Source organism: Charadrius vociferus, unplaced genomic scaffold (genome assembly GCF_000708025.1).
Source record: "Charadrius vociferus isolate BGI_N301 unplaced genomic scaffold, ASM70802v2 scaffold455, whole genome shotgun sequence".
In the NCBI taxonomy this organism is placed as follows: domain Eukaryota; kingdom Metazoa; phylum Chordata; class Aves; order Charadriiformes; family Charadriidae; genus Charadrius; species Charadrius vociferus.
Window position 1 is genome coordinate 482,505 of NW_009648550.1, and position 27,311 is coordinate 509,815.

General features: G+C 40.8%; 1 protein-coding gene across 1 annotated transcript in view; it reads left to right on the top strand.

The window, feature by feature from the left end:
• CFAP61 (cilia and flagella associated protein 61) overlaps nt 1–26,956 on the top strand; it is a 108,928-nt gene extending 81,972 nt beyond the window's left edge. The window contains 8 exon segments of the mRNA XM_009886047.1: nt 395–687; nt 5,073–5,400; nt 5,912–6,003; nt 9,151–9,356; nt 25,759–25,849; nt 26,712–26,834; nt 26,836–26,865; nt 26,867–26,956. Of these exon segments, the coding sequence (XP_009884349.1) occupies nt 395–687; nt 5,073–5,400; nt 5,912–6,003; nt 9,151–9,356; nt 25,759–25,849; nt 26,712–26,834; nt 26,836–26,865; nt 26,867–26,956 (1,253 nt within the window).
• Nucleotides 26,957–27,311: the final 355 nt, after the last annotated feature.

A 27,311-nucleotide genomic window follows, 5' to 3' on the forward strand; every position in this document is an offset into this window, starting at 1 on the left:
TTCTGCATGGTGTACTTAATTTGCACCTGTCCTCCTCCCCCCAATAAGTCCTTTGAATGAGCAAAATTGACGAGGGAGAGGAGAACAAAATAAAAACCTGTTGTTTTGTTTTTTTTTTTCCCCTAGCGGATTTTCAATCAAAATAATTTCAAATTATGGGGTCAGAATGAATGTCATACTTCTATGTTAAGTACTTGCCTACTTTGTGGGATGTTTTGTACAGATTCTTCACTAAATTATCTTAGCTACTGTTGCTAGGTAACATTGTTTGCTTCATAGCATCAGAGAAATAAGAGGGTCAAAGAGAGCAATTTCATGTTATTATCATCCGAGTTATACTAATAAGGTTTTCATTGTACATCTTAGAAATTTCCCCCCCCCTTTTTCCCCTTAGGGAACGTCATTGTCTATGGGAATACAATTGACATTTACACCACGGTAGAAACCCTGTTGTCTCTTGGAATTGATGGTTCTCGCATACATCTCGTACAGCCTCCACTCAGCTCAAATGTTACTTGCCTTAACAACAACGAAATCGAAAGTGCTGTTCAGGAGGCACTGTCAAAGGCTGGCGTCTCTGTTTATTATGACAGTATCCTGGCACAGTGGAACGAAGGCAACGACCCAGACCTTATCACATGTGCTGCTTTCACTACTAGTAGAAAACCATTTAAATTGCAGTGTTCAGTAAGTATATGCTTTCATTGTGTTTCTTTCAGTCTGTTTTTTAAGACAAAGACCATCAAATTCAGATAGTCCCTCATTGGTTTATCTATTTTCTCGTTGTCTCTAGAAGACTAAACGTTCGCTTGTTAGTCTAAAGGATTGTTTTTTAAAAATTCAAATAAAACCATTGTTAATGCCCTGAATGATTTGGATTAAAATGTATTTAAGTCACCTGACTCATAAATAGTTGTTCACTGCTGAGTGACAAATACTCTTAATTAATTTTCTAAATAATTCTAGAAATCCTTTTATTATTTAAATGCATACAGTAACTCCTGCCTATAGTTATGTGTATTTGGTTAAGATTTAAGTCGCAGTAGAAGCCAATAATGTTAGGCTAGAGAGGCCTACTACTATGTAACTTAATTGAAATATATTTTTAAATAGACTTTCCTCCCCCTATGTAATGACTGCATTTTTGTTTGCCTATATTATCAATATGTCAGTAAATGATATGCACAGTGAAAGGTATGGCCCCACTGTGAGATTTGGGACAGGTTTTAGCCTTTCCTAACGGGTGGAATAGTTCTGTTTTTCTTTATTGGGCTAATCCATGTGAGTGAGCACTTCTAGTAGAGTCACTTCAACACCTGTATCTGTCGGAAGCCGTATGGCCCCCTCAACGCACTGCTGCGGGCACGCTTCTTTGTGCAGCGAGTCTGTTGTAATTCCGGAAAGGAAGAGCTGTGTGCCTCCCCAGGAGTCGGTGGTCCCTGCCACCTCCCCTGCACTGGAAACTCTAAATCGTTGGGTTTTCCCAACCCTTTTCTTTTTAATGTATGGATAATTAAGCCTTTCCTGATGGAGGTGAAGACCTTGCATAGCACTTTTATCCGCTAGCAGTCTCCTGACTTTGGTCCCTGTATCAGTAGTGATGTTCTTCCCACGCTCTCCTCACGTGCGGCTCTTCAGTTTCTCTCCCCTTTCCCTCAAATCCCTCTGTTTTTATCCTTCTTCCACAGACATCTCAATGTGGTTCTTGTTCTTGCAACTTAGTATCTGTTCACCATCTCCCCATCAACTCCCTCTCTTTTCCCCACCACCTTACCTGTGTGGCCTGTGCCATTCCTTGGAGACCCCCATTTCCTCGTGGTTTGTTTCTCTTGCCCTTTTGTGCTCCCTGCCCATCCTTCCTCCAGCCACGGTTCTTCCCTCTTGAGGTCTCCCGTACCCAGCCTCTAAAATGAGAGATGGGCAATTATTTGTGAGGTCAGGAGCTTTATATTCTCCAAAACCGGTTCAGCTGTCTTGTGTGGCTCCTGTATCTGCTTTTAGCTGCCTGGCAGGACAGGCTCAGAGGAGGACAGGGCTCCGGAGAGCAGCCTTCGCCGGGAAGGCAGCTGGGTTCACAAGGGAGCAGGCTGTGCAGGAATCGGCACTGCAGCAGCTCTGGGCCTTTTGGGATTTGAGCCAATATCAACTGTTGATTGGCAGTTCTTAGAGGCTTAATTTGTTGAGTCCTGAAGGATAAAAACAACGGGAGAAAATCTCCTCTTTTCCTAAAGCAGCAGCCTCCCTCCCTCTCTCCCTCCCTCCCCTCCCGGGCTGACAGATGGCTCCCAGCCTGGAGGTTGCAGCCGTCCCCTCCCCTCCCCTCTGGTGACACCGTCCTGCCTGTCAGGACGTGGGGCTGTGTGGTCCCCTTGCCCTCGCGGGCAGAGCTTCCCTGATTTTGGGTGTACTAGATGGTTAGAATTCCCTTAACTGTGCGTAGGTCATTACTTGTTTTATATACCAGCAAGCCCAGAGGCTCTGGCTCCTCTGCTGCTGCATCTCTGCCGTACCAGCGTTGCTAAAATTTCCAGCTCCCTCTCGTTCCCGTGCCTTTTCTTCCAACTGGCTCATCCAGCTGGTCGTGAGCATCTGATGCTTGCCCTTAGTCCACAGGAAAGCTCCTTGGTGGTGTAATTGGGTAATACCTTTACCCAGGTCACAACCGTGTCCTCCCTGAGGCTGACACTAAGGGAAGGACGTATTACTGATGTTAGTTTGCCGTGATACGGTTATGTCTCGAGCTGTTCAAGATGAAGGCAGCGAGATAACACATGCTCGTCTGATAAGTCTTCACCCTTTCCTCAGCCTGTACAGTAATATTTCTTGATGGTGGGCAGCAACATTCAGCTTGTTGTCTAATCATTTTAAAAGCTGAGGGCACTGATGAAGGAGAAAGCTCTTTATAAGGGCTCTGGAGAGACGGTCCGTCTTCATCTGTACCCTTTGCAGACCATGATTTTGTTTAAAACACCTCTCAACCTTGTCATTCTTGTTACTTTTAATCCTCAATGTCCAGTGTGCACTCTTGTTTTGCTTTATTCTTGGGACCTTTTTTCTGCCAGCTTCCAGTTTATCCTTTGTAAGAGGCAAGTACAAAGAAGCTGCTCATAGTTGTAGCTTCTCCCGCTTCTGCCATCTGTGGTGCTCCGACGGAGGTGAGGGCCTGGGGCAGGGACTGTTTTGTGCCTGTGCTCCCTGTTCCAAGCTGGATTGACCCAGCCTCACTTACCTGCTCCTCATTTCTCATGTTTCAGGACTGGGACACCTCCAGTTGATGCAAGCTTCACCTTCCCCAGCGCCTCTCTTAGCTTCATTTGAATAGGCTCTTTTTTCCTTAGTGAGCACATTTTTTGTTCCGTATTTCAGATGGGCTTTTGCCTCTTTAAAGTCACTTCGAGGCAATGTAGCAAACCAAATAAAACACATATCAAGAGAAATGTCAGATGTGCGTGGCTCTAAATCGATTCAAAAGCTCCTCTCTGCTAATCAATGCGTGGAGTCTGTGCGGAGCGTGCAGACAAAAGGCGAGGGCTGTGGCGGGACCCCGCAGTCCTCGCTCTCGCGCTGCGCTGGATTTCAAAGCGGCTCTTCAGGCATCCAGCACATTTTGCATGACGTGCTGTGTGCACATCTGTTCCACACCGATGCCTAACGCGTAGGACGAATCGGTGGCCGCTTCCAGCACCGCCTGCTTTGTAGTGCTTGTCGCGATGGCGTTGCCTCAGCTCCTATTTTGGGGAGATGAGGTCTGATCTGCTTCCTTATGTCCCAGGAGAGGGACTATGCAGGTGCCGCAAGAAGACAAAAGAAGGGAATTATCACTAGCTTTTTTCTTTGAGACTTAGAGGAGGAATTTAAGGATTTAGGGTGATTTTCTTTCAATGCCCTTGAAATCTTCCTGTGGGGAAGATGAGCTCACGGCTTCAGTAGATGCTGGTCCCAACATAAATCGCTACCTCAGGGCCAGTTCTGTAAGGAGGAGTAAGACAGTACAGGCAGTGTTTTCAAAGAATGGAAGTCGCATCTTTTTTCAGTCCCACAAGCCAAAATATAGTGAATATATATATTCACATCGTGAATAGGTATCTGCTGTGTTCATTACCAGACCTAGCAAGGGACTGCCAAAAGTACCAAGTACTTTACTTGGAGACATCGCCCCCTCTGGGCTGACCTGGATGATGTAGATGGATTTAGACCTGTGCCCTGTCTCTGAGAGTGGTCAGCCCAGTTGCTGCAGGCACAGTAGTCCCAAGGAGTAAGAAGGTACAGATTAGTCTGCCTCTAAAATCAAGTAGTATCCCGATCTGGAATAGCTAGAGATGTGTTTCAGTCCTGACAAAGTTTGGATATGCTTTCCAAAATCTGCATCACTATCAAGTATAATAAATCTGAATGCTTTCCTTTTCCTGTAATTATTCAGTCCTTTTCTACCTGTCACAAATGTGTTGGCCTCCACAGCTTCCCCTGGCTTCCTTCTGCTGCTGTAGTTTGAATGAGGATGACATTTCCTCTGCACAATTTGAATTTCCTGTCTCTCCATTTCATTGAATATCCCTGTGCTGGTAGCCATAGTAACATAGTTTGGTAAGCAGTTAGGCACAACAGTTGGAAAAATATCTGTAATATACAGTTACCCTGCTAAAATGCAAAGTAAATTGTACTTTTTCCATTACTTAGCTTTTCAGTTTGGCTTGAGCATTTTGAAGAAGAAAACCAACTTCCTCGAGAGTTCAAGTCTATTTCATGTGCTCATACTAATGCAGAAAATAGGCACATCCTCTCAGGCTGTTTGACATAGTTAATATTATAATAGCTTTTAAAATAAAACTCATGTAATAACCAGAAGTAGATGAGTCTGGTTTAGTAACTCTCCACTCTACTGTCTTTGTTTTAATTTTAGTAGCTGTAAATACTGGATCAGAAGGATTTATCTGTGTATATAAAATCATACTTTATTTCATGTTCTTGTTTTCTTAAAAAAATAATATTTAGAATGAAGTTTAGGTTTTGATTTACAAAATTAACCAGTAACTATTATATAATAACCCACACTTATTTACATCTCTTTTTAGGCATTTTTTAGCTTTGCCTACAGGACAGTGGATTATGAAGCCTTTAAGGCAATTAATGATGCTTGCCTTGTTTTTGATGGAAGACTTGTGATCGATACCGAATTCTGTACTAATGATGTCAGTATCAGGGCTGCAGGTCCTTTAACAAAGTACTCCAGGAGATACTATGTAGGTGAATGGACACACAGCAACTTCAATTCAAGAGAGATTGGTTCTGAGCTTGCTGCGTCTATGCTGACTATCTTTGATCCAACCTCTAAGCCCTTTTCTAAGCCACCAGAAGGCGCAGATAGACTCATCCCCATGTACAAAGGCTGTAAAATTAAAGGTACGTCAAAATGGATTTCTGTCATACTTTCATACCCTCTTTAGCATTTTTGCTGTTACATAATAAGGGTACGTCCATCTCACCTAAGATGCCATCTAATGGCAGTAATGTCCTCAAAGCTCCTTATATAGTCAGTGGAGAGAGGTGAGTTGCAATAAAAGCTTACGCTGTAGATTTTTGCTAATAACAGACCAGGTTGTGCTTTCATTTATATTGCAGTAAATATGGATAGTTTCCAGTCAAACTCAGTGTCTTTATTCCAAGTTCAAGATCAATAAAACTACAATCAGAACTTTTCAATGTGTGGCTACTGCAGCAATATGTGTAAGAGTACAAAAAAAAAAGTTTATAACATGAAGTCCACCAAAACAAAATAAGTTCCTTGTTTTCTGTTTAGAGCCATTTAGTAAACAAACAAGCAAAAAAGATTATGGGAGAAGGAGGGCAAGCAAATACTTTATTTGCTGCTTTGTTTATGATTTAATAAATTCCATATTTTCATTCATGGCAGGAGGTGTTCTTCCTGGAGGTTATAATTACTTGCATATTTCTAAACCAGAAGTCCCCATCCGCTTGGACTTAGAACTTGCACTGTGTGATCATGTAAGTTACATTATTTAACTTTTCTTTGTTTTGTCCTCCATTTGGAAAGATGTTCTTATTTAGGATAGCACAGTTACATGCATAAGTACCATACATTTTTTAAAAAATCTTGACTAATCATGGGGTTAAGTATGTATTTAGAGACCTTCTGGAGCTGGGACTTACCAGTAAACTTTGGAATGGAACGAACCACATAAAAATAAATCTCTGTGATTAGTTGAAAATATTTAATTTATTTTAGTGTAAATTCACTGTCATATTTTAAACGTGGAATACATATAGATAAGATTATCTGATTAACTTCTTTACTGCAGTTCTTAATTCCTTGACCATAAAATCAACCTAAACTGAAGGGGGGTTTGGTCCTTGAAGGCAGGAAATACTTGTCAAGCCCTAATGCCCTGAACTCTTACTATTTGTAGCACTTTGGGTTCAAATAGCTCCCTAATGGGGCACTACAGCTCAACTCCTTGACCCTTTTTTTCCCAGAGTTGGTGGCTCAGTTCTGTGCCTGGTTCCTGAGCCATTTGTCTCAGCACGGGTTGGGAGGTTATCGCGTTGGCTTTTCCTCAGTACTCTCTTTTTCAGAATGGCTTTCTTTTTGCTTGATACTGTAGAGAGAGACAAGTCATTTTCTCAGTCGTATGGAATATGTTGCTTTTGAAGGTCCTAGCGCACCTTTAATACACAGCACATCAAGGTAGTGGTGGCATTTGCATAAGAACAAATCCAGTCAGCTAAGCCTGGGTGCATCATAAAAATTGGGTACAGCAGGTGAAAAAGTATGAATTACATAACTAACTGAACCTCTTAGATGTTCATTTCCATACTTTCTGATATTTGGCCTTCTCAAAAGATGCATGATTTCTATAAAGAGGACATAGGATAGTATTAGCTGGAGCTGGATTTCACTAAAATATGCTTTCAGCCTTAGCGCTTAACCTCTTTCCTCCTTGGAATAAGGTGCTACAAATGCGTACAGATGATAAAACTTCACAGTCTGTCAGTGAAATTCAGTTGATTTTTAGATTTCTAGACTAGTAGGAAAAGAATATTTTTCTGGAAGGGATGCTCTGTACTTCACTGCTAGAAAATAGCTAGTGCTGCAATCATGAAAGTTATCTTTGAACAGGAAAGAGGGAAGCACTTCACACAGTTGGGCTACATAGGAGATTGTCCCATGGTACAAACGTGGAGATGCTTCTCTTCCTGGAGAACGTGACTTGTGAAATAAGAAAAGGACTAGATTCATGTATTTTAAAGCCAGAGAGGATCATCCACCTAGGCAAACTCCTGTTTCCTACAGATTATACCTTTTTCCTCAGGGATTTCTGCATCAAGCCCATTCTTGTAGTCGGTGTGAAGAGTGGCTTTTAAAAGACTACTTCAGTGCTGATTTTAAAACTCAGACAGCAATGGTCTATAGAAAGGAATTATTTTTTTAAAAAGGAATCCATGCTTTGGGGGGAGGAATCAATGCATGGCTCACCTTGTTTTCCAGCTTTGCAGATGCAGGATGAGCTGTCCAAAGCAGCATGTACTGGGAAGCAGAAAGGTCTATCAGAGGGAGAAAAATTGGTTTTGTCACTCCAAATTGCTAGAACATGATTAGAATTCTTTTGCTGCAGCTTTGATTACCTGCTGTCTGAAAAGGGAACATCTTTAAAGCCACTCCAGAAACTTCATGTAAATCCTAAAAGAATTTCTTAAGAAAGAAGTAGAAGCTAGTTAAATGTATTATCGGAGAGATGCGGAAGTAACAGAGGTTACTGTAGCCTAGCAACAGGTTTTAGAAATATATAAAGCTGGAACATGAATACAGCTTTAAAAAATAGCTTCAAGCTATTTGATCGTCCTACTGCAATGTGAGATTTGAAACAAATTTTTACATTTTTGTCTTTTATTAAGTAATTGATATAACTAGCTGAAACTAAATGCTGCAGTTGGAGCATCAACATCCAACATTATTATTCTTTTATCGATAGTGGAGTTGGTGTTAGCAACACTTGGCAGCCCCTGTTTAAATTAGTAAGAGGGAGTGACTGAGAGCAATTCTAACACATACATATATGTGTATGTGTTTGTGTGTATAAATACACACACATTTATGCGTATATATGTAATGTGAGTATATGCATATTTTTTTTTTTTAGGGCAATGGTAGTTCATCATTTAAAAGTCTAGAACATAGCCTGAAGGAAACATCCTAAGAGATCAAGCCCAGCCTCCTGCAGTTGCAGGCAATCATCTAGTACATAGTGCCACTTACAAAATTTAAAAGTTTGTTTTAGAACTGAACAGGGTCCTTCTTGGTATTTCTTTCCTTGTTGGAAGGCTGTTCCAACACATCACACCTTTGACTACTGGGAAGGTTCTATATAACGCCAAAAATGCTTAATCAATACGTAATAAAACTTTGAGTTGTAACATCAAAGTTTGCTTGTAACTGATTCATGTGGTAGCATCAACCCTCTGCCTACAATCTTATAGCTTCTACGATGTTGCATAAATATGGACTCTACAGATATACTGCTAGTATATAGATATATAAAAATATATATGTATAGTTATAAATCTGGAGAGAGAGTAAAAGTATACTGGTGTGTTCTTCATTCACCAGGATGGCATCCTATAGTAAATTATGATATGCCATATATATGCAGTAATATGGACTCTGTATAATAAATTAGGATGAATAGATTTCAATTCAGTTGTCTAAACAGAGGCATCTAGTGTTGATGTAAGTTCATCCTGACCTCCAGCTGTTATTCCAGGAGGTCACAAGTCTCCCATGGATCCTGTGTCGTAACTGCCAGCCCAGTTCGGATGGCCCAGATACCCTTAGGTGTCTCAAATGGCTTTCAGGACTGGGCAACCAAAGCCCATGCTGCATGCACAGTTGTATGCTGTGCAGTTTTGTGTGTGTTGTTAATCAAGGTCTAAATCACACAGAAAATCTTTGTGTCCATAGCCAAGTGCCTTGTTGTATAAACTGTGTTACCAGGAATGGGTATTCTTGATTTAAAGTCCGCAACCCTTTTTTTTAAAATGGTAAATATCAGCTAGGAAACCCTAGCTGATCCTGTATGTGTGCCGAGTCAGGTGTTCATTCCATCTCTACAGGTTTCCTTATATTTTCTGTTCCAGGGGATGGAGATTATAACCGGAGAGGCAAGACATGGGAATTATTTCAGGATGCATATCAACAAATATAGTATGGTAGATAGCATCACCTGCTTTTCAAAGGAACCCTTTCCTGTCTCCAACTACATATGCTTGTATGGACAGCATGAGCGCTTTCTTAATGATCTTTATTATCGCTGGAATGAAGGGCAGATTACAGATCTTTACAGGTAAGACCAACTCAACATTGTGCATAAAATCTATATTCTGGCAGAATTTTAGTTTTATCTTAAAATGGTTTATCTTCTGGCTGTTTTCCCTTAGAACAAAAGATAGATTTTTTTATATATATATATTTTCCATTATTTGGCAAAATTATCAGTGGTAATGCAAGCCCTGACGACCTTCGTGGGAAGAGCTGTGTGTCTTGAGATTTTTTTTGGAGAAAGAACAGTGGTTTACTTAACCGCCTTTCATCTGAAAGAGCATTTCAGTATCTGCATAACTTTTGCTTAGAATATTCAGTAGGTTTAACGCATTAAGCTGAACCCGAACAACCCTGTTTTCCTCAAGATTCATATCCAGAAGTCACTTTTAAAAGTCAGTATTTTTGTCACTCTGAATCAAATTTTTAAGCCAAAGTTTTCTAAGGAGATTTAAAATCACTCATGATGATAGGCACACTCAACAACTTGCCTGCTTATCTGGTGATAAAACAAACCCGATAGACTGTGTTCTCTGTGTTAAGGGAGTTATTTTAACTTAATTTTATAGCTGGAGGCTATGTCAGGACTCTGCATATTTAGTGGGGGTTCCCCATCCAACTTGTCGGGCTTTGGACCCACCACAGCACTTTGCAGCAGTGAATCAGGCCTTGCAGATTTTCTGAGGTGCTCCCCTCTGCCCGCTGTACCCAAGCAAGCGCAGGGCACTCCTGGGGGCTAGGTGGTCCAAGGCAAGGACTGAGGTTCTCTCAAGGGGTGGGAGAGGCTAAAGCACCTGGCTATTTCTAGCCAAGATTTATGTGCTGTCTCCTCTGAGAGAATTTTTCATTGCTTTTGGAAATGCAAAATTAATTAAAGGAGTTGAGAGAGGAGTATCTGAAAAAATGTGATCTACCATATCTTTAATCTTCTGCTACTTCTCCAGAATTTCGTATCTTAAAAAATTACCTGGCCTAAAAACCCAAACTTGTTTTATTCCTTCTGCCTCAGTGAAAACAAGTGCTTTGGAGGTCAAGCTTGATTTACAAAAAAACCCAAAACAACCAAACAAAAAAAAAGCAAAAACCAAACACACAAACAAACAAAACCAAGATAAACACACACAAAAAAAACCCAACCCCAAAACCAAAAAAGACCCCCAGCCTTGAGTTTCTTTCATGGGGTAGAATTCTTTAAGCATGTAATTGAAGCAAGAGGTAAAGAAGAAATTGCTGATACATCTTATTTTGATTCTCATTTTAAAAAATCCCTCACAAGTGGTGGCTTGGGAACCTAAATTGTCACAGATAGAGAAGTGAAGTGCTGCATTATGTAAGCTGCTTTAGAGACAGAAAGCCAAGCACGGGAACAAATGGCAAATTTTTATCATGATACAAAGCTGATGGTGGTGCCTTAAAAGTCTCCAGGTCTGATTGTATTATATTTATAACTGATTGGAAGAAAAGCATAAATGGTGGTAAAATTTTTAGATTAAACAATGTTATTTAGGTAACAGTTTGCAAAAGTTTGTTGTAAAGGATATGCTGTGGTCCAAAATAAACTTTGCGTGATAATAGCAATGTACTGGTTCAAAATTCTGTGTGAATGAAGCACCTGATATCTTGAGATGGAGACTTAAGAGCCTCTGAATTCCTGTGCCTCTTTCTCTAGCTTTTGCACTTCTGCTGGTTCAGTGTCAAAAAGCTTCACCAGAATATGGATAAGGCATTGTATGCTGCTAAGGACAGAGAAATGAGAATGTCTGCTGAAATCAGGGAGGAGGGGGGATCTAGCCAGGCCCTTCAGTTAATGACAAAAGATTGGTTTGTATGCCGTACTTTGCGAATAGTGGTATCAGCTGCCGTCTCAAAGGGTGAACTCCCCGGAAAAGGACTCAGGGCTTCACCAGGAGTGGTGCCTCTCACAATTCGTCTGATGTGTTTTGCAGTCCTCTTCCTGCATTCTCTCCTCATTGTAAATATTGCAGTGTCTAGCTCCTCGTTTTTTCCTTCTTATCTTGTACTGAAAGACAGGATCAACCCAAACTTCAACTGTGAGGTTGAAAAGTTTCTTGGACAAAAATGCTTCTTTACAAATTTCACTTCAGGAGACTTTTGTATGCCTCTGCTGACAGGAGTGCGAAACTTGTGAATTATTGCTGCTACAGGGATTGATTTAGATTTATAGAAAATGTTGGTTTTGTTTTCCAAGAGAACAATGGCACCCACCAAATGTAAAGTTCACATGAACAGTATATTGTCAGTAGGTGTTAAGTAGAAACTGAAGGAGGATGACACAATTGTATGAGATATGGGCTAAGACGACAGATAACTTTCTTTCCTTGTCACAGCTGATGCTGATCAGCTAATACATTTTGAGCACTGGAAGAAACTCAATATTCAGGTTGTGGCAAGGTATCATCAGTCTTTTTCATGGTGTTACAATATGCAAACACAGCTGTGACCTAATCTTTTCTATGAACCACAAATACTGCCAGACACTTACGCCTCTGTTGTTTGCCCAGATGTGGTTACAGTGTCAGTTGTTATATGTGCTAGCAAGTTTCACACCAGTATCAACATCTGGGAGAATAAATCCTCTTGCTTTGGGATTTCTGCCTGCAACACAGGTAGCAGTATTCTCCTGACCTTGGCAAAACTAGCATTTGTTCTCTTTCTCTCTGCTGCTGGACGTTGGGCATGTCGCCCAGCCCAAGGACCTCAGTGCAGCTGCGCTCACCTGCACTCTTGATAGCCACGCACACAGATTTTGAAGAGATGAGACATTAACTTTCTGAACAGACAGCTTCTTTCTCCATGAGAGAAATTAAGAATGTATTAGCCTCCCTTGCTCCCATGATCCTGGTAGGATCCCCACACAGTGCACAAGCGGATTCGGGGATTAAAAGTAAGATCAAGTTCTAAACATCCACAGAGATTTTAAAAATCGCAGGAGCTATGAAGATCCCAGTGGTGATCTGTTAATAGGATGAGTCAGGCCAGTCAACATTGTAAGAGTAAGAGGTGCAGCTTTATCTGATGGCAGCATATACACTCACTGGGGGAGTCGTCAGCTCCTGCAAGGTTGTTTGTATCTTAACTGGTCTTTGCTTACCAGGATCTGAGTTGTGTAAGGTCAGGGTCCTCTTGCATCCGTGTACTCACAGGCACCGCAACCTGCATGTCCGGGTGGTCTGGCCAGGATCACTAGTGTGCCAAACAGAGGGACACCTCTTATCAGGTCCTCATCGCATCTCTTGAGCTCTTCTTAATTAGTGATGATGAACTAATTTTGGACTTGTCTTTTACAGCCTTTAGATGTGGATGTTGTTTGGCATCTTTTGCCTCATTATTTTATCTCACCTCTCATTAGCCCATGGCAAAATTCCTGAATTACAGTTGCCAGGTTTTTCTTATCTGGTTATTTTATTGCCTCCACTCCTGTTTTTCATCTTCTTTATACCTTATCTTTAGACAGGTTTGTTCCTTCTCTTCTTGCTATTTGGTCATTTGAATGAAATCACATATGTTGCTCTGTAGCAATTAACATATGCTGTTCTTTAATCCTTGCTCGCTTATTTCTTCTGGTCCTTTCACACACACGCATGTGCACACACATACATTTCCATTCATGTCAGATTTGATATTTCTGTTACAAATGTCTATACAATGAGGAGGATGGATTCTCTAGCTAGTTTACAAGGTGGGAGATGGAAGAGCAACCCACTGCAGTAGAGGAAGGCCCTTTGTAGTCAGCCGAGGCAGAGTGAAAAGACTAGTGAGAAAAGGATGAGACAGTGAGAGGAGGAAGCAAACTGCCTGTAATCTCCACTGAACAGTCCTAGCACAAAGCAAACTGGCACAGGAAATTGCTTCTTTCAGGAGGTAAAGCAATGGAAAAAGGCTAGCAATATAACGTCGTCTCATAATATATAATATAATGTCATATATACCATACATATACATCCGCATAATATAATGTTATATACAATGTACATATACATGTACAATATGCAACAATATACAGTGCTAAAACCTAGCCTTGAGAAGACTAGCTGTTAGAAAACCATTAAAATGAAACATGTTTTAGTATCTCTTGTGAGATGAAGATCGTCTTGAGGTCTTTATGTAGATAAAAAGTGGTGTCTGGTCATCTTTTGGCAAGGAATATGAAAATGCATTCATTGATTTCTATGTGTGTGATAAAAAGAAGAAAAACTGTTTTGGGTGGTGTTCCAATGGTCTGCAATGATCTCACATGACTGAGTGAATGCAAACCTGAGGTTAGGACTGAATTTCTCTCTTTGACTTTAAGAAAAATTCTTTTAAACTAGTACACGTTACACTTACATCCACTTGCAGTATCTTCTAGCAAGATGTGAAGTGCCCTCAGTGAAAAGAAAATGTAGACTGTGGAAAATGTTGTGGTTTGATAATTAAGCTTCTAAACTTGCTGGTTTGAAACATTCATTCCCCTCCTCCCTTCTTCATGCCTCTGTTTTGGGGAGAGCCTTCCTATAAGGCAAGGAAGTACAATGTTTTAATCTTTTGGTCTGCATTTAGATTTCCCAGCATGGCATCTAGTTCCAGGAATGGACACAGTGGAACAGCTGTCACCTGGGAGCTAATTTATTTCTGTGTAGCATGCAAATTATCTTTTAAATAATTAGAGACTGTACCTAGCAATGAATTTCCTCACTGATTTGCGTTGAGTATAAGGGCTAAAAGTTAACCCCATGATACCGGATTTCCTGACCATAATATGCCAGTGCCATTTTCAAATTAGCAATAACAACAGGCCCTCAAGATTCAGCTAACTTGAAGAAGTAACCCCTTCCGGTTGTGCACACGAAACTGCAGCTTATGCTAATAATGAGATAAATAACATTTCCTTTTATTGAGAGAAAAATTCCATTGATTTCAGTATGAGTTCAATATCATGAAAAGCTGCAGGACTTTACCCACAACCAACTGAAAGATTGAAATCACTTCTCTCACCTCCTCCCTTCCCCCTACAGTCAATGTACTTTGTGGAGGAAGCTAAGCAGGCTGGTTGGCACGCATCGCCCTACCCCTGGTGCAGGTCAGAGGGGTCCACCAGTGGCTGCTGTTCCAGCCTAGTCCCATGCCAGGGAAGGAACCCCCTCAGCTCTAGATTTGCAAGACCAACTGTCTGATGCCCCCAGTCGCACTCATACTGATGATGTGTATTCAGACTGCTGCCCTTTTAGACTTTCAAGTTCATACATTTATCAGCCTAGCAAGCAGTAACCGAAAAAGCCAGCATAAAATCATCTCACTATATTGCCACAGTCACTTGGCTACAAAATGCACTAGCGCACTTGCGAGCGTAAGCTTTTAGTGAGTTAGATGCTCCTCCTCCGTATTACAGTATTTTCACAGCTCACTGAAAGCCTCAAATGCTTTTGAATTTATTTTTTTTTTTCAGGGAAATAATGCTTTTAGCTCTCATATTTAAACCAGCCAGCGCTGTATCTGGTGGAACTAAAGAGTTTTAAAGTTTCTTTTCCTTTCTCCTCCTTTAGCAGACAGGTACTATGGACATTTTTTAAAGGAAGTCTCAGTGCAACTCTACCCCTGCACCATTAAAATAAATGCTCCTCAGAATGCTTAGATGCCTTATCCATGATCCCAGTGATATAGGTATTAATGTGATAACAACAGATATTAGGTTTTTTTCAAAAATAGTTGCCTATAGTTAAGCTTTTGCAGCCATATTTGGGCCTGATGCTCATAGGCGTGAAATACTCCTGCTTAATTCAGAGTAGTGTCTGAGCAGGCTCAGTTCATTACTTAGCTAAACACGAATTTAATAGCCAATGTTGTTGTTAAGAGCCCACAGTGGGATGCACTACATCCCTTTGGCTGCTTTATAGGATGCTGAGGTCTACTGGGCAGATTGTCAGGGCCTTGGACAGGCAATATTTACTGACCAAGAAAAGTCTCATCCTCACTTGTCATCACACAACAAGAAAAAGGCACCATTGCCAGCAGTAATGATTATCACCCTTCCATCTGCCTCATGCCACCATGGTCGGTGTGCTCACTCCATCTGGGCCTTTGGCCATTATATTCCTGAGCAGAGAGGTCTTACAACGCAGTTGTCCGATGTCAGGTCAGGCAAACCCATAGGAACCAAAGACACGGTATTCTAAAGCCGAGGATTTTGTATACAAACCTTTTATGTCACCTGGAAATTTAACAGCGGTGCTCCCTAGATTTGGAATCCACTTCAGGAAGGAGTTTCTGAAATTTTTATTCATTTCCCATAAGGTTGGATCTCAAAAAGGCCCAACTGGAATTTGAGCACCCAAGAGTGAGGCCCTTTCCAACAGGGAATACTTCTCTTCAAGAAAAAAGAAAGCAAATTCCAGTAGGTTTCATATGAAGTGTTCCCTGTACACACTCCTTCCCTTCCCTCAGAGATCTCCGGTGCTCGAAAGCCTTCAAATTCTTTCCATTGCTGTAGCAACAGATAAAAGAGGGGGCTGGGGAGAGAGCTCCAAAATATTTTTTTCTTTTATTTTTAAGCATATAGAATTGTTACTGGCCATCAGTGCTTCATACTGCTTCACAGGGGATGAATGGAACCAGCCAGTTACACTCTTTTCTGTTCTCCCGAGATGAAGGCAACTGTAAGGCAGTTGCCAAGTTATGGAACGTGTCCACAGAGTGGTAGAATCTCCCTCTGCTGCATCTTAAGTACAAAATGGATAATTAGAGGGGTCTCTTGATACTTGGCAACCAAACAGATGCTCACTGGCATCATGTCTTTAATATGAGATAGAAGTACTTCACGTAGGCTTCATTTGGTGTTAATGAAAACCAAATCTACTAACATAATGCATGAAGATCTGACCCGCTAGTTTCTAAAATACTTAAGTAGCTTATTTATCAAATTAGCTGTGAGTGGTTTTTTACTTGGGATTTTGTAATACTGTATTAATGAACTTGTTTTCAGTCACGGCCTACAGAAGATGCTGGTTGCATCGCGTTAATGTGGCAGCGATACTGGTGACAAGGCAAAGGAGTACCACTGTTGCATGACAGCGAGTGCAGCAAAGGCAGCATCGCTGGAGGAAAGGCACAGATTTGGGCTGACAGTGATGAAGTGTCCTGCCAGGGGCAACGTCATTATGCCTCTGAAATGTTGTGTTGTGCAGCCATTCCCTTCTCAAGTTTCTTCTTGTACCTATTCACCAAGTTGACTCTCTGCGTAATGCTGAGGTTACTAAGATGATGTGTGTTAAGCACTTCTGGTATTTAGTAGTTTGTAAATCATGCTGATAGACTAATGCATGGTGTAGCAATCAAACTGTTTTGAATAGCACATAACACAGAGTACTAAGTGCTCTATTTATATTGCGTTTATATTTAGTTCTTACCAGAAATGTGGTTTTACTCATCTGTACTTACTACGCTTCAGTTTGCATCATGGAACCACCTTGGTGCACACAGGCTGGACATTCAGATTTTGCTGTATATATATATGTGTAGGTTTTCTAGCTAAGCGCTGAGGAGTGTTACAGGGTCAATCCTGTGAAGGAGTCAGAGAAGTCAGCATGTATTTTAAATGACAATTAGCGGAGAAACCTTACAGGCACACTCATCCAAACTGAGCTCAAAAAGACTTTGTTACCTTTTTCTTCGTTAATAACTTGGTTTCCAGCATTTTAAGGACTTGTCTAACTCACTGACAATTTGTCTACCCTGCATAGTGGTCTCAAGTAGCATCATGAGGATGACCTTGCCACTGTTCATCACATGGTCCCAAAGCTATTTGCAGCAAGATGCAGGTGCGCTCCGAGTGCCTCATCTCCGTTGCAAGCTTTGGGGTTCTCCAGAGCTGAGGTTTATATGTGTCCACCAAGATGCAAAGGTCAGTTTGGGGACTGGTGATATGAGATGCCGGGTCCGTAGACAGAAGTCCCCATTGGCAGACATTAACCAGAGGCTCTTAGGCAAGTAAGCTTTGGGAGGGTGACTCATGACTCTGGGAATACCTGTGCATGGGACAAAAATTACAGTGGATTTTGCTGAAATGTAGTGACAAAGGAATATTTTTCCCAGTGCCAGAGTAGCAGATCGGATTCAGTGCTCACATATGAAGGGAACAGGCAACTTAAACACGCATAGATCTGCGGTGATCCACCCCAGATGTTTGTCATATCATCTGCATTCACTGCTGTTAGCAAGGCGACAGGAAAACGTGCTCCTTTTCCTGCATGCAGCCTGGCTGTGGTGGGTGTTGCTGTCCAAGAGGCTAAGCACCCTGAAAAAAATAAGGGGTACTCTACACAAAGTGGCACAGCTTCAACAGCAACAGGTACCGATATGCAATAGGACATAAGGCTGCCAAACACGCAACAGAAATGCATAAAGGCAGTCAAATTCCCTTTCCCTAAGATGCTTTGGAAAATTTCACTCAGAAACTATAAAAGTGAATAGTATCACTGGGTGTTTCCTTAGCTGTCCTCTTCAAACCCTTTCATTTATGCTCAAATTACATTTTTTGGTATTAGCTGTACAAACTAAATGCTCAAAAATATTTTGAGCCCTATAAACAAGTTTTACTTATTTTAAAGTAACCATTTAGATCTTTTCTACTTAAGCTCAATTCACACATCACAGTACCGTATACATTAGGCTAAAGGTGATTTATTAAGCGGTGTCATTTAATGAGAGTTTAAGCAGAAACACCACACTGGACTGTTTATTGATGCAACTCTAATAAATCTTAAGATATAACAAATAAATTAGGGAAAAAGAAGAACATTTGTTTTCAGTATTATTTTTAAAAGGACTAGGGAAAGATATAAAATTATTACTTATAGCCTGGATAATCAGTGATTATTTAAACCTGAAATGCATGCTGCATAGAAAAGCTGTTTTTAAACCAGACTTTCAAAAATGAAGAGTGATTGTTCATTAAGAGAAATACTAGAATGCACTGCTGTCTGGAATTTGCCGGATCCCATACCATTAGCACACCATGATTACATTTAAGGGATTCCACCTTAGGCTTTTGTTCATCATGCAGACGGTGAGACTTATTTTCTGCAGGGATGAAAAAAAACAGAAAGGAAATGTGGCAGGTAGTAAGCATGGCTGAGAGGGACTAATGCTACTCAGTACACTTTACAGCCTAATTAGAAGAAAAATTGTGTGCTTTTTATGAAGAGAGAGATGGGATAAGGAAAGAGGAACACATGAAGGGATATCAAAGCGCTAACAGCTTTTTTGCTACCAGAATTAAATGCTAACCCCAAGGTGCACTGGTAAAGCTGTACTTGCATAGCAAATCAATATAAATGGTAGACCCCTTTAGGTGGCTTTAGATTTCTATATACTAATGTAGTTTGTAAGGAGCAGCTAACTTGCTAATGAAGAGCCACGTTACTAAGAAACCCCACGTCTAAATTAGTAAGTAAAGGCTGGTCAACTGAATCTTACGACATTAATTTGCAGTCGAACCTTGCTGATTCATATTAATAATTATGCAAACCATTATGAATGATTGAACTCTGAATTCATAAACAAGTAGATTGCAGAAAAGCAATCATACCACTGCACACAGCATATTTGTTGATTTTGTGTGTCAGATTTAATTTCCTTTTAATTGTTTTTCATAATACATTACGTGTGAAATATTGCTATGTGAAAAAATGCAATAAAACTTATTTCAGGGTCAGCCATAATTTCCTCATAAAAAGAGCAGACAGCAATGTTTCTGTATAAATTTTAAAGAGCACAGAGTTTAGAAAGTTTAAAGAGCAGTTCAGTGAGAATCAGCTACACAATAACTGCTACTATGCAGTAAAGCATCTAAACTTTACCAAATTCCAGTGCTGAAATAATGGAGAATATCTCTCGAGGACTGCAGTATCTCAATGTGAAGCAAATATTGCTGAGATCTGCTTTCTGATGGTGCCTCCAGGGTGTGAAGATCTGCTTTCTGATGGTGCCTCCAGGTAATGGCACTTTAATGTAACATTTCCAGGATATTAAAAATGCAGGAAACAGAAGTGATTTATCAGTCATGATGGATAACCAGCATTTGCAAAGTAAAGACGCTGGCAAGCAGTACATAGTGGCAACCGTGACCCACATCCCCCGGCAGCCAGCAGGTCTCTGCAGTAGCCCCAGTGAGGTTTGGGACTGGGCCCAGTGGGATCGGTATTGTCCTTTACGCTGTCTGGATTCAGTGGTCATTTTTTTCTTCAGCAAGAACTGCAAGATCAGTTGTGCTGTGCTATGTTTTGCTATTGCAGCTACAGAAAAAAAGGGGTTTGTGAACTACAAGTTTTAAACCAGTTGTCTTCCAAAGAAAAGACATTGTGGGTTTGGTCATAGTTCTGTCAAAAGTGGTAAAAAAGCATAGGCTTCCTTTCTATGATTTACTTATCAAAAAGTACAAAAGAAATGTCAGCCTGTAAATTAGTGAACGCTGACATTATTTTGTAAATCTGCCCAAAGAAGTAAATCACAGGTTCATTGTCCATAAGACTATTGATTTCACTAATTACTGGGTCAGAGCAGTAACAGGGAGTCCCAGATTAATGAGTTTAACAGGAGTGACTAAAATGCATGGACAAACAGGTGTTCAGTGAGTAGGACTATAGACCAAGGAGTTAAATAGCCTTCTTGCTACAGCCGTGCTGTTGGTTCAACATTTGCTTGATTGTTCAGCAGTTGTAAGTGAATTTTAAGAAATTCAAACCAGGGAACGTTTTATGTTCTTTGTGATTAAGAACAATGCATTCAGGTGGTGCTTTATGGTATTTTACACAAATTAATCTTGCTTTTTACCTACATAAATAAGCTGTCGGTCAAAATTATTGGTCAGATGATATTTAGCCAGAAATGCTCAGTGGTTTTATTTATATTCTCTTTAAATTTGCATTTTATGATTCCTGGTCCAGCTATGCAAGGTATATCTGGAAATACTCTATATCTTTTACTGGAATTACAATATCTTTGTAATTAAGACTCTTAAAAACATCCATATATTGTCCCCAAAACAACGCATCTTCTCTTTTCCTGGCAAGATGGGACATTTCTTCTTATGTGCACTTGCATTGGAGAAAAGACTTTTGCTAATCTGCAAACTGTGTTTGGGAAGTAATGTCAAAATGACCTGGAAATTAAAATTGCATCGAATCCCAACCCACCGCAGTACTTTCCTCTCCCCGCTGCCGGGAAGTGGAATTCCCTGCCCTTCATAGGCACTCCTGACATAATTGTATTGTACTTGAGCCCGTGTCGGCTGACCAGCTGCTTCCATTTCATCTGTGTTTGTCCTTCTGGTTTGGTTCATGGTGTTTTGTTAATAGCAGCAGCTTTCTTCTTACTGACTAGGTAGTGGCAAAACCAAGAAGGAATAAGGTATACTGCAGCAAAAGCACACCAGCGTTTGGGTAGCTTTTTCCAGTATGTGCCAAAAGCACTGATGAGACACTCAGCTTCCATAAACTGCCAAGGTCATTCAAGTTTAAAGAATCCAAACGTGCTAAGGAGTGACTTTGAATGTTCTGAGGTCTGAGCATTTGGGAACTGATAGAGTATCTTCCAGGTGTAGCTGATGCAGGCTGGAGATTTTGTATTTCAAGCATTACATTTCTTCTTAAAAAAAGAAATTTAAATCCAGAAAAATGGACATGCAGCTTGAAAATTCACTGTGTTATACAAAGTGTGGGAAGCTACAGAGAGGAAAGGAGACTTTACACTACTTACAGAGATTAACAGGAGATTATCAATGGCTCTGCTTTATATTGTGTACTAAAAAAAAATGTGTGCTGCTCTGCGTATGCTTACAGTGCTGGATGATGGAAGATGTGACTCTGAGCAGAGTCCAACAGAATTTAATGGGACATAAGGCAAGTCACTAGTGAATTGTAGACTGCTTTGTGAAGAAATGGATGTGATTTCAAGAGATCTGTATTAATGATTATTTAGAGATATTTAATGAAAATTGCAAACAGATTCAAACCACTTCATAGATTGTCTGAGTTTCTGAACTTGGTTGTTTCCTTCGAGTTTATGTGTGTCAGTGAAAGAACAGGGACAGCAGGGATGCAAGGAGTTGAATTTGGTTTTGTTATTGTTTCCATAAAATCTTTGAGTAGCAAAAGAACACCTACAGGTGCAGCATCCTCAAAATCTGTAGCTAATAACATGCTGGTAGTCTGCAGAGGGATTTTGCAAAGGCATCGTCACCAGGAACGTGTGCCCACCTGCCCTTCAAGCTTTTGAAAACCTTGTCCTGGTCTCACGGCAGAGAGAAGTCACCAGCAGCGCCGGCAAGGCAGCAGCGAGTGCCGGCTGCTTAGGGCTGCAGTTTAAATTCCCTTAACTGGATTCTACGCTACAGCGCAGCGGCGGCGGCGTGCACACACGCTCTGGTAATTTGATAAGCTCACCTGCAGGGAGGGATTATTCCACGTAGTTTAATGAGCCGTCAGGTCTGCATTGCCAGTGCATAAGGTGTGCCCACAGGCCTGTCCATGGTGGCACCGGTTATCTCTGCTGTCATCAGGCTCATGGAAGGAGCAAGAAAAGGAATGGAAGTAATTAAAAACATATTACAATCCTCATATTAAAAAGAAAACCACTATTTCTCAGACTGTAATAATGAGATTTACTTTCACATTAAGAGGAATGAGAAAATCAATCCCCTTTTTAAAAATTGGTTGCTGGGTTTTTTTGCCATGTTAGATACATTCATATCACTGCTTTCAGTTTCTCTTTCCACCAGTAATTTTTTTTTTGAGAGAGTTTTTCAGCTGAGATTTTCCAAGAAAAGCACCCAATATGAAATGCATAAAGACAAAATCAACTATGATCCTTAGAAGCCCTTCTTTAATAATGTAAGTGGAAATTATTTGGGCCTTGCTTTGCTTCATTTTCATGAAGGGAAGCCCAACTTGCTGAAGTTTGGAAAACTTCGCAGTGGTGTGGTAAAAGTGATTTGTATGAGTATTACGGTTATGCCAAGCTTGCAAATGATACAAGATTAGGTCTACCGAAGTAAATTGGCTCACTCTACAGAGCTGGTCCTCACCTTTCTGCCATTACTTTCTTGCGACGGGATTTAAAATTATTTATAAAAACTTCAATTATTGATTTTTTTAAAAAAAACTTTAAATCTTGCTTTTTGTTTTGTTGTTGTATGAACCGAGTGTGTTATTTTGAAGGTTCTTCATTCGATTTTCAAGATTTTCTGGCTTTAACATCTTGCTGTCGGTGCTACATCTCATGCTGTTAGACCAGACTTAGACAGCAGAAACACTGCCAGAGGTCAGTGTCAGGTCCTCACTGCCTCTGCTTTAGAGTGGCAGGACATACCGCAGACTCAGAATGAGCTTCCACAGAGGCAGAAGCCCTGTTCTCTGAAAGCAGTGTGTAGTTGCAAATGAAATGGAGAATAAATACAGATAGCTCTCAGACAGAAAGCCATGTGCGTGCATACTCCATCTTTGCTTGCTAGCAGTGGCCAGCTTTGCCCATTTTCTTTAATGCTGTATCTCTTGAAAAGGGAAAGATTCCATGTCTTTTGTACAGGACGGCACTAAATATTTTCCTCCTTCTTCCCTTTCATCTAATGTAGGCTACACATCACAAATGAGGCAGAACAGACTTTAAATATTGTTTGTCAATGAAAGGCGAGACCAGCTTCCTAGCAACAAAAAGGATGTCGCTTATTGTCTTCAAAAGGAGACCATTTCATCCCATCTCGTTACAAATGCCTTCCCATGATAGCTTCTGTCGATATAAAAGTCTGCCAGCAGGGGATCCCCGTTAGGAAGTGACCAAGTTTGAAAACCCGTTATGCTCCTGGCAAACATTGTCATCTTGTACATATTTAGCCTGATCGCTCTGGCAGGTTATGAAAGACTAAATGGTGCAAACACATGTGGCAGATGCCGTTCTCATGATAGTTGAGGAGCCTTTGAGCCTCTGTTGGTAGCATGCCAGCTTCATCTTCTATACTGAAGAGCATTATACTTTCAAGCCTTCTACAGCTTGCCCTGAGGGACGGCTGCTGAAGTGGTAATAAAATTCAGACTGAGCCTCAGAAAGTCAACTTGTTGGTTTGGCTTCATCAAATGGGTTTTTATTAAACTCCCCTTTAGCAGCCATATGTAGATCTGCGTTCTCAAAAACACCATGTGCCCCTTTAGAAAGGTGATTCCAACTGAAAAGACAAATAGATAAAAGCACAGAGCCAGCAAAGAAAGTGAATTGTTTCTATGAAGCGTATCTTTAAATTGCCTTTGGTGGTTACATTTCTTCAGGTGAAGGGAAGTAGAGGAAATCTGGGAGTAAATGTTGTTTACTGGTAGCTCCTCTTGGCACCATATCTAGAAAATGCAGACAAGACATTCCCCATTCCCCCCAAAAATGGCATTTTATTTGCGTTAAATATTGCAAACTGGGTGACACATTTCAGGTTTTGAGCTCCAAATCTGTGAATATCTACAAGAACAGTTAAGAATACAATTATGAACTGAGCCGGTAACAATAGCAGTAATATGTAGCCTCTCTGAAACATTTTATAAACATCATTTAATGCGACATCTCAGTGAGGCAGGTGAACAACTTAACCGAGGTTGGAAGATGTGCCTCAATCAAGAGATGAAATCACCTTATCAGGGTTAGAATTAAAATTAAGGTGCCAGCTTGAAAACAAAATGTTTGGCCAGTGGAACACAGCTTTTAGCAGGGCATATCAGTAAAAACAGAGAGTCTTTAATTATCTTAATGCATTTTTGTATAACACCCCTGTTTTCTCTGCTTTGATATCTAATACCAACATTGAGTTAAAGGTTTGTGTTGGGTGGGGTTTTTCTTATGAAGGTTTTTTTCAATATTTGGGGAATATCCTGTTTTTCTGTCGCTCTCTGCATACATTATAGGGATATAATGGCTTAAATAAAAGATACTTAAGACTGAGGTCATCTTTTCTAACATTTTATATCCGAATGAATAGCTAGTGTCAGCCGTGGTAACGTGCTACCAGAGACTCCTAGGCTGGGCAGCACTTACTATAGCAAGAACACAGGATTTGTAATAGTGTCAATAAATACTTACATGGTGAAAACATCTATCGGAGAGAGCCCCACTGCGCTGGACACTGTGCAAATCTAGGAGAGGCAGCCCCAGCCAGCCTGCGATACAAAGGGAAACGCAGATGAAGGGGCACAGTGGGAAGGGGGGAAGCGAGTTTGTGATGGGATGAATATGTAAAAAAACTCAGTAAAGTTCTGCTCGGTGCCCAAAGTGTTATTAATTGTGCAGGGTATTAGTGAGAGCTGAAGCTTCACTCAAAGAGTGGGAGGGGGGAAATCCTGCCATTTGACATTAATGAAAAGAAAATCTTCTGCAAAAAGGAAACTGCACATTAGTTTTCTGTAGAGAGATACGTCAGAATGATTAAACTTGTGTAGCGCCTTTTAAGTTGCTTTATCCAGATGTTCATTTAAAGACATCTGAATCAAGCGATAGCGTACGCATACTCCTGACAGCAGTGCCGGGCATGCTGCTGCCATTGTAAAGACAAGAACGTTGGTCGCAGCCACGCAAACGCACCCATCTTAAAACTTGCTGGGTGAGCCTGCTGACACCTATTTAGTCATTATTGGGATGAACGCGGTGCACCTCCTGGCTCCAGTTAACAAGAATTACTCACAGAGCATCTCACTGAAGCTGTAAAAATTATTTTTCGTTACAGAGGAAAGAGAAATAAATCACAGCTTTGTAATCTAGCTGCCTCCGGTTATATTTACAGCCTTGAGGTTCTACATCAAGTCATGTCCTCTCTGTCCTTTTACTCCTTTTTCACAGAACAGTGCTGTCATGAATGCTGTCACTGAAAAAAAAAAAAAAAGAAAGTTACAAGAGCTTCCTCCCAGAATAGGTTCAATTTAGCTTCAGCGTACTGGTGCAAAGAACATATTGCAACACCGTGGTGGCCTGTTTTTCTGGCCTTTATTAATCCAGAAACCTTAATGATGAACAACATTTGTGTCATTGTCTACACAAATTTAATTTGTTTATGCAGCAGTTCAGTTAATCCTGCAATCTGCTTTTCTCAAATGAGGACAGATAATGGAGACACCGTTCTTTACAGGTCTTCAGGCTTTTAAATTCTGATAAAATCAGGATTCTTCACTGGGTCTTGCCACAGCTCTGAATTAAGCCACTTTAAATGTAATTACTGAAGCTGGCTGTACATCAGGAACATCCATTAAAAGAATTGATTGACCATGCTGTTACGGGAGGCATTTTATGAACAAACGATCATGATGGGTCCAGAACTGTAATTTATAAAGGCAAAAAAGCAGGTAAATACTTTATTAGTGGTTAATGAGAGGTTCACAAGATAACTAAATTTCTTCTTTTTTAACCAGCTACTTCAGGGAACCTTGGTCCATGGCCATCTATCACGATCGGTTTATTGATCTCAAGAAGGAACTGCGCCAAATCCTGATGTCGGAACAGGTAAGAAGAATGACTGGCGAGTGCATTTTATTATTTAGGTAATTTGTTAGTGTTGTTCACTTTGGTTTCTTCTCCCATCTTTCTCCTAAAGCTTTACGTTTCTGTTTAGCTATTTCCTCTGGGAAACCTGAGCAGATCCTATGGTTCACGGCGGATGGGGGGGGTGTGGGGGTGTGTCCATATAGTTCAGTTTCAAGCATATTTTCAAATTTGCCATCAGAACTTTAGGTTCCTTTGTTTTCCTTCACAGCATTTTTGCATTATACCTGCAGTTTAGTACAACTGCCCAGCAGAATGTGGAGGCTTGCTTGTTCAGTTATCCCCTTTTTTTTATTAATGTTTCCTAATCCGAATACACTACCGGCCATCCTAAACCTGTCTCGGCTGAGCTTATGAGAAGTAGGTTTTTCAACCTCTACCCACGGGGAATGGCTTTTGTAGCCGAATGAGTGAAAGCAACTGGCTTTTTCAGTGATAAGTGGATTTCCTGAATAAGGATGAAATTAAAATGTTTGCTAATGCTGTTTACAGCTCTGGCCTTAGTGCCGTAGACAGAGGCATAAAGTCTCAGCAGCCTCTAAGTTTGCCTGTTCAAAATCCCAAACCCACTGCGCTCCACAAAAAGAACTGCCAACTGCAGATTTCCAACAACCCCAAGAACTGCCTCCCCCACCCCCTGATGAGTTTCTGGCTGATCTCAAACACAATTTGCAGTCTGGATCTTGATACATCCAACCCACTGCTTGGGAGCAGTTTACCCTCTCTCTCCTCATGCTGCTTTTGCTTTTCTTTAACGCAATGGAATTCTGTGCAATGGCAGTATTTTTTTAAGTATTCACTCACGGAGTTTTTAACTGTGCAGAAAACAAACCGAATCAACTGTAAATGGAAGCAGGGGGACAAAAGGAAGGGACGTGGTATAGCCCGTAGCCCACCCGTTCCCGTGGCCCAAACTGGCGTGCTGTCGTATGTCACAGCTGTAGCCACACAAACGCTCGACCCCTGCCTCCTCCCAGAAGGGCTAGATGCAATTTTCCTCCTATTGTCATGATACAGAAGGCGCCTCGGTGCAGTTTTATTTTAGATTCTCTCGGAAGATATCTATAAAAGAACACCAAATGAAATTCTGTGCGGAATGGGAGGCCTGATGAGAAGTGTTTTTCTTGCCATCATTCACCCACATTTCGCATGCTGTGTGAACAACTTTAGAGAAAGGGGAATTGGTGTCCTACAAATTAAAGACTCGCTTGCCGTACCCTTTTCTTCTCACAGTAGTCCCGACACACAAAAATAGTCGCACTGAACAGATTGAAAGCGCCTCGATGAGTCAGAATTGCTTACATGAACATAGATGAAGGTATCTGCATCTGAATGTAAATTTGTCTTTACTTTTTATTTTAACTATATTTACTAAATGTCACACATTTTCCTTGGGTGTTCCCTCTAGGTGCACTGCCAAATA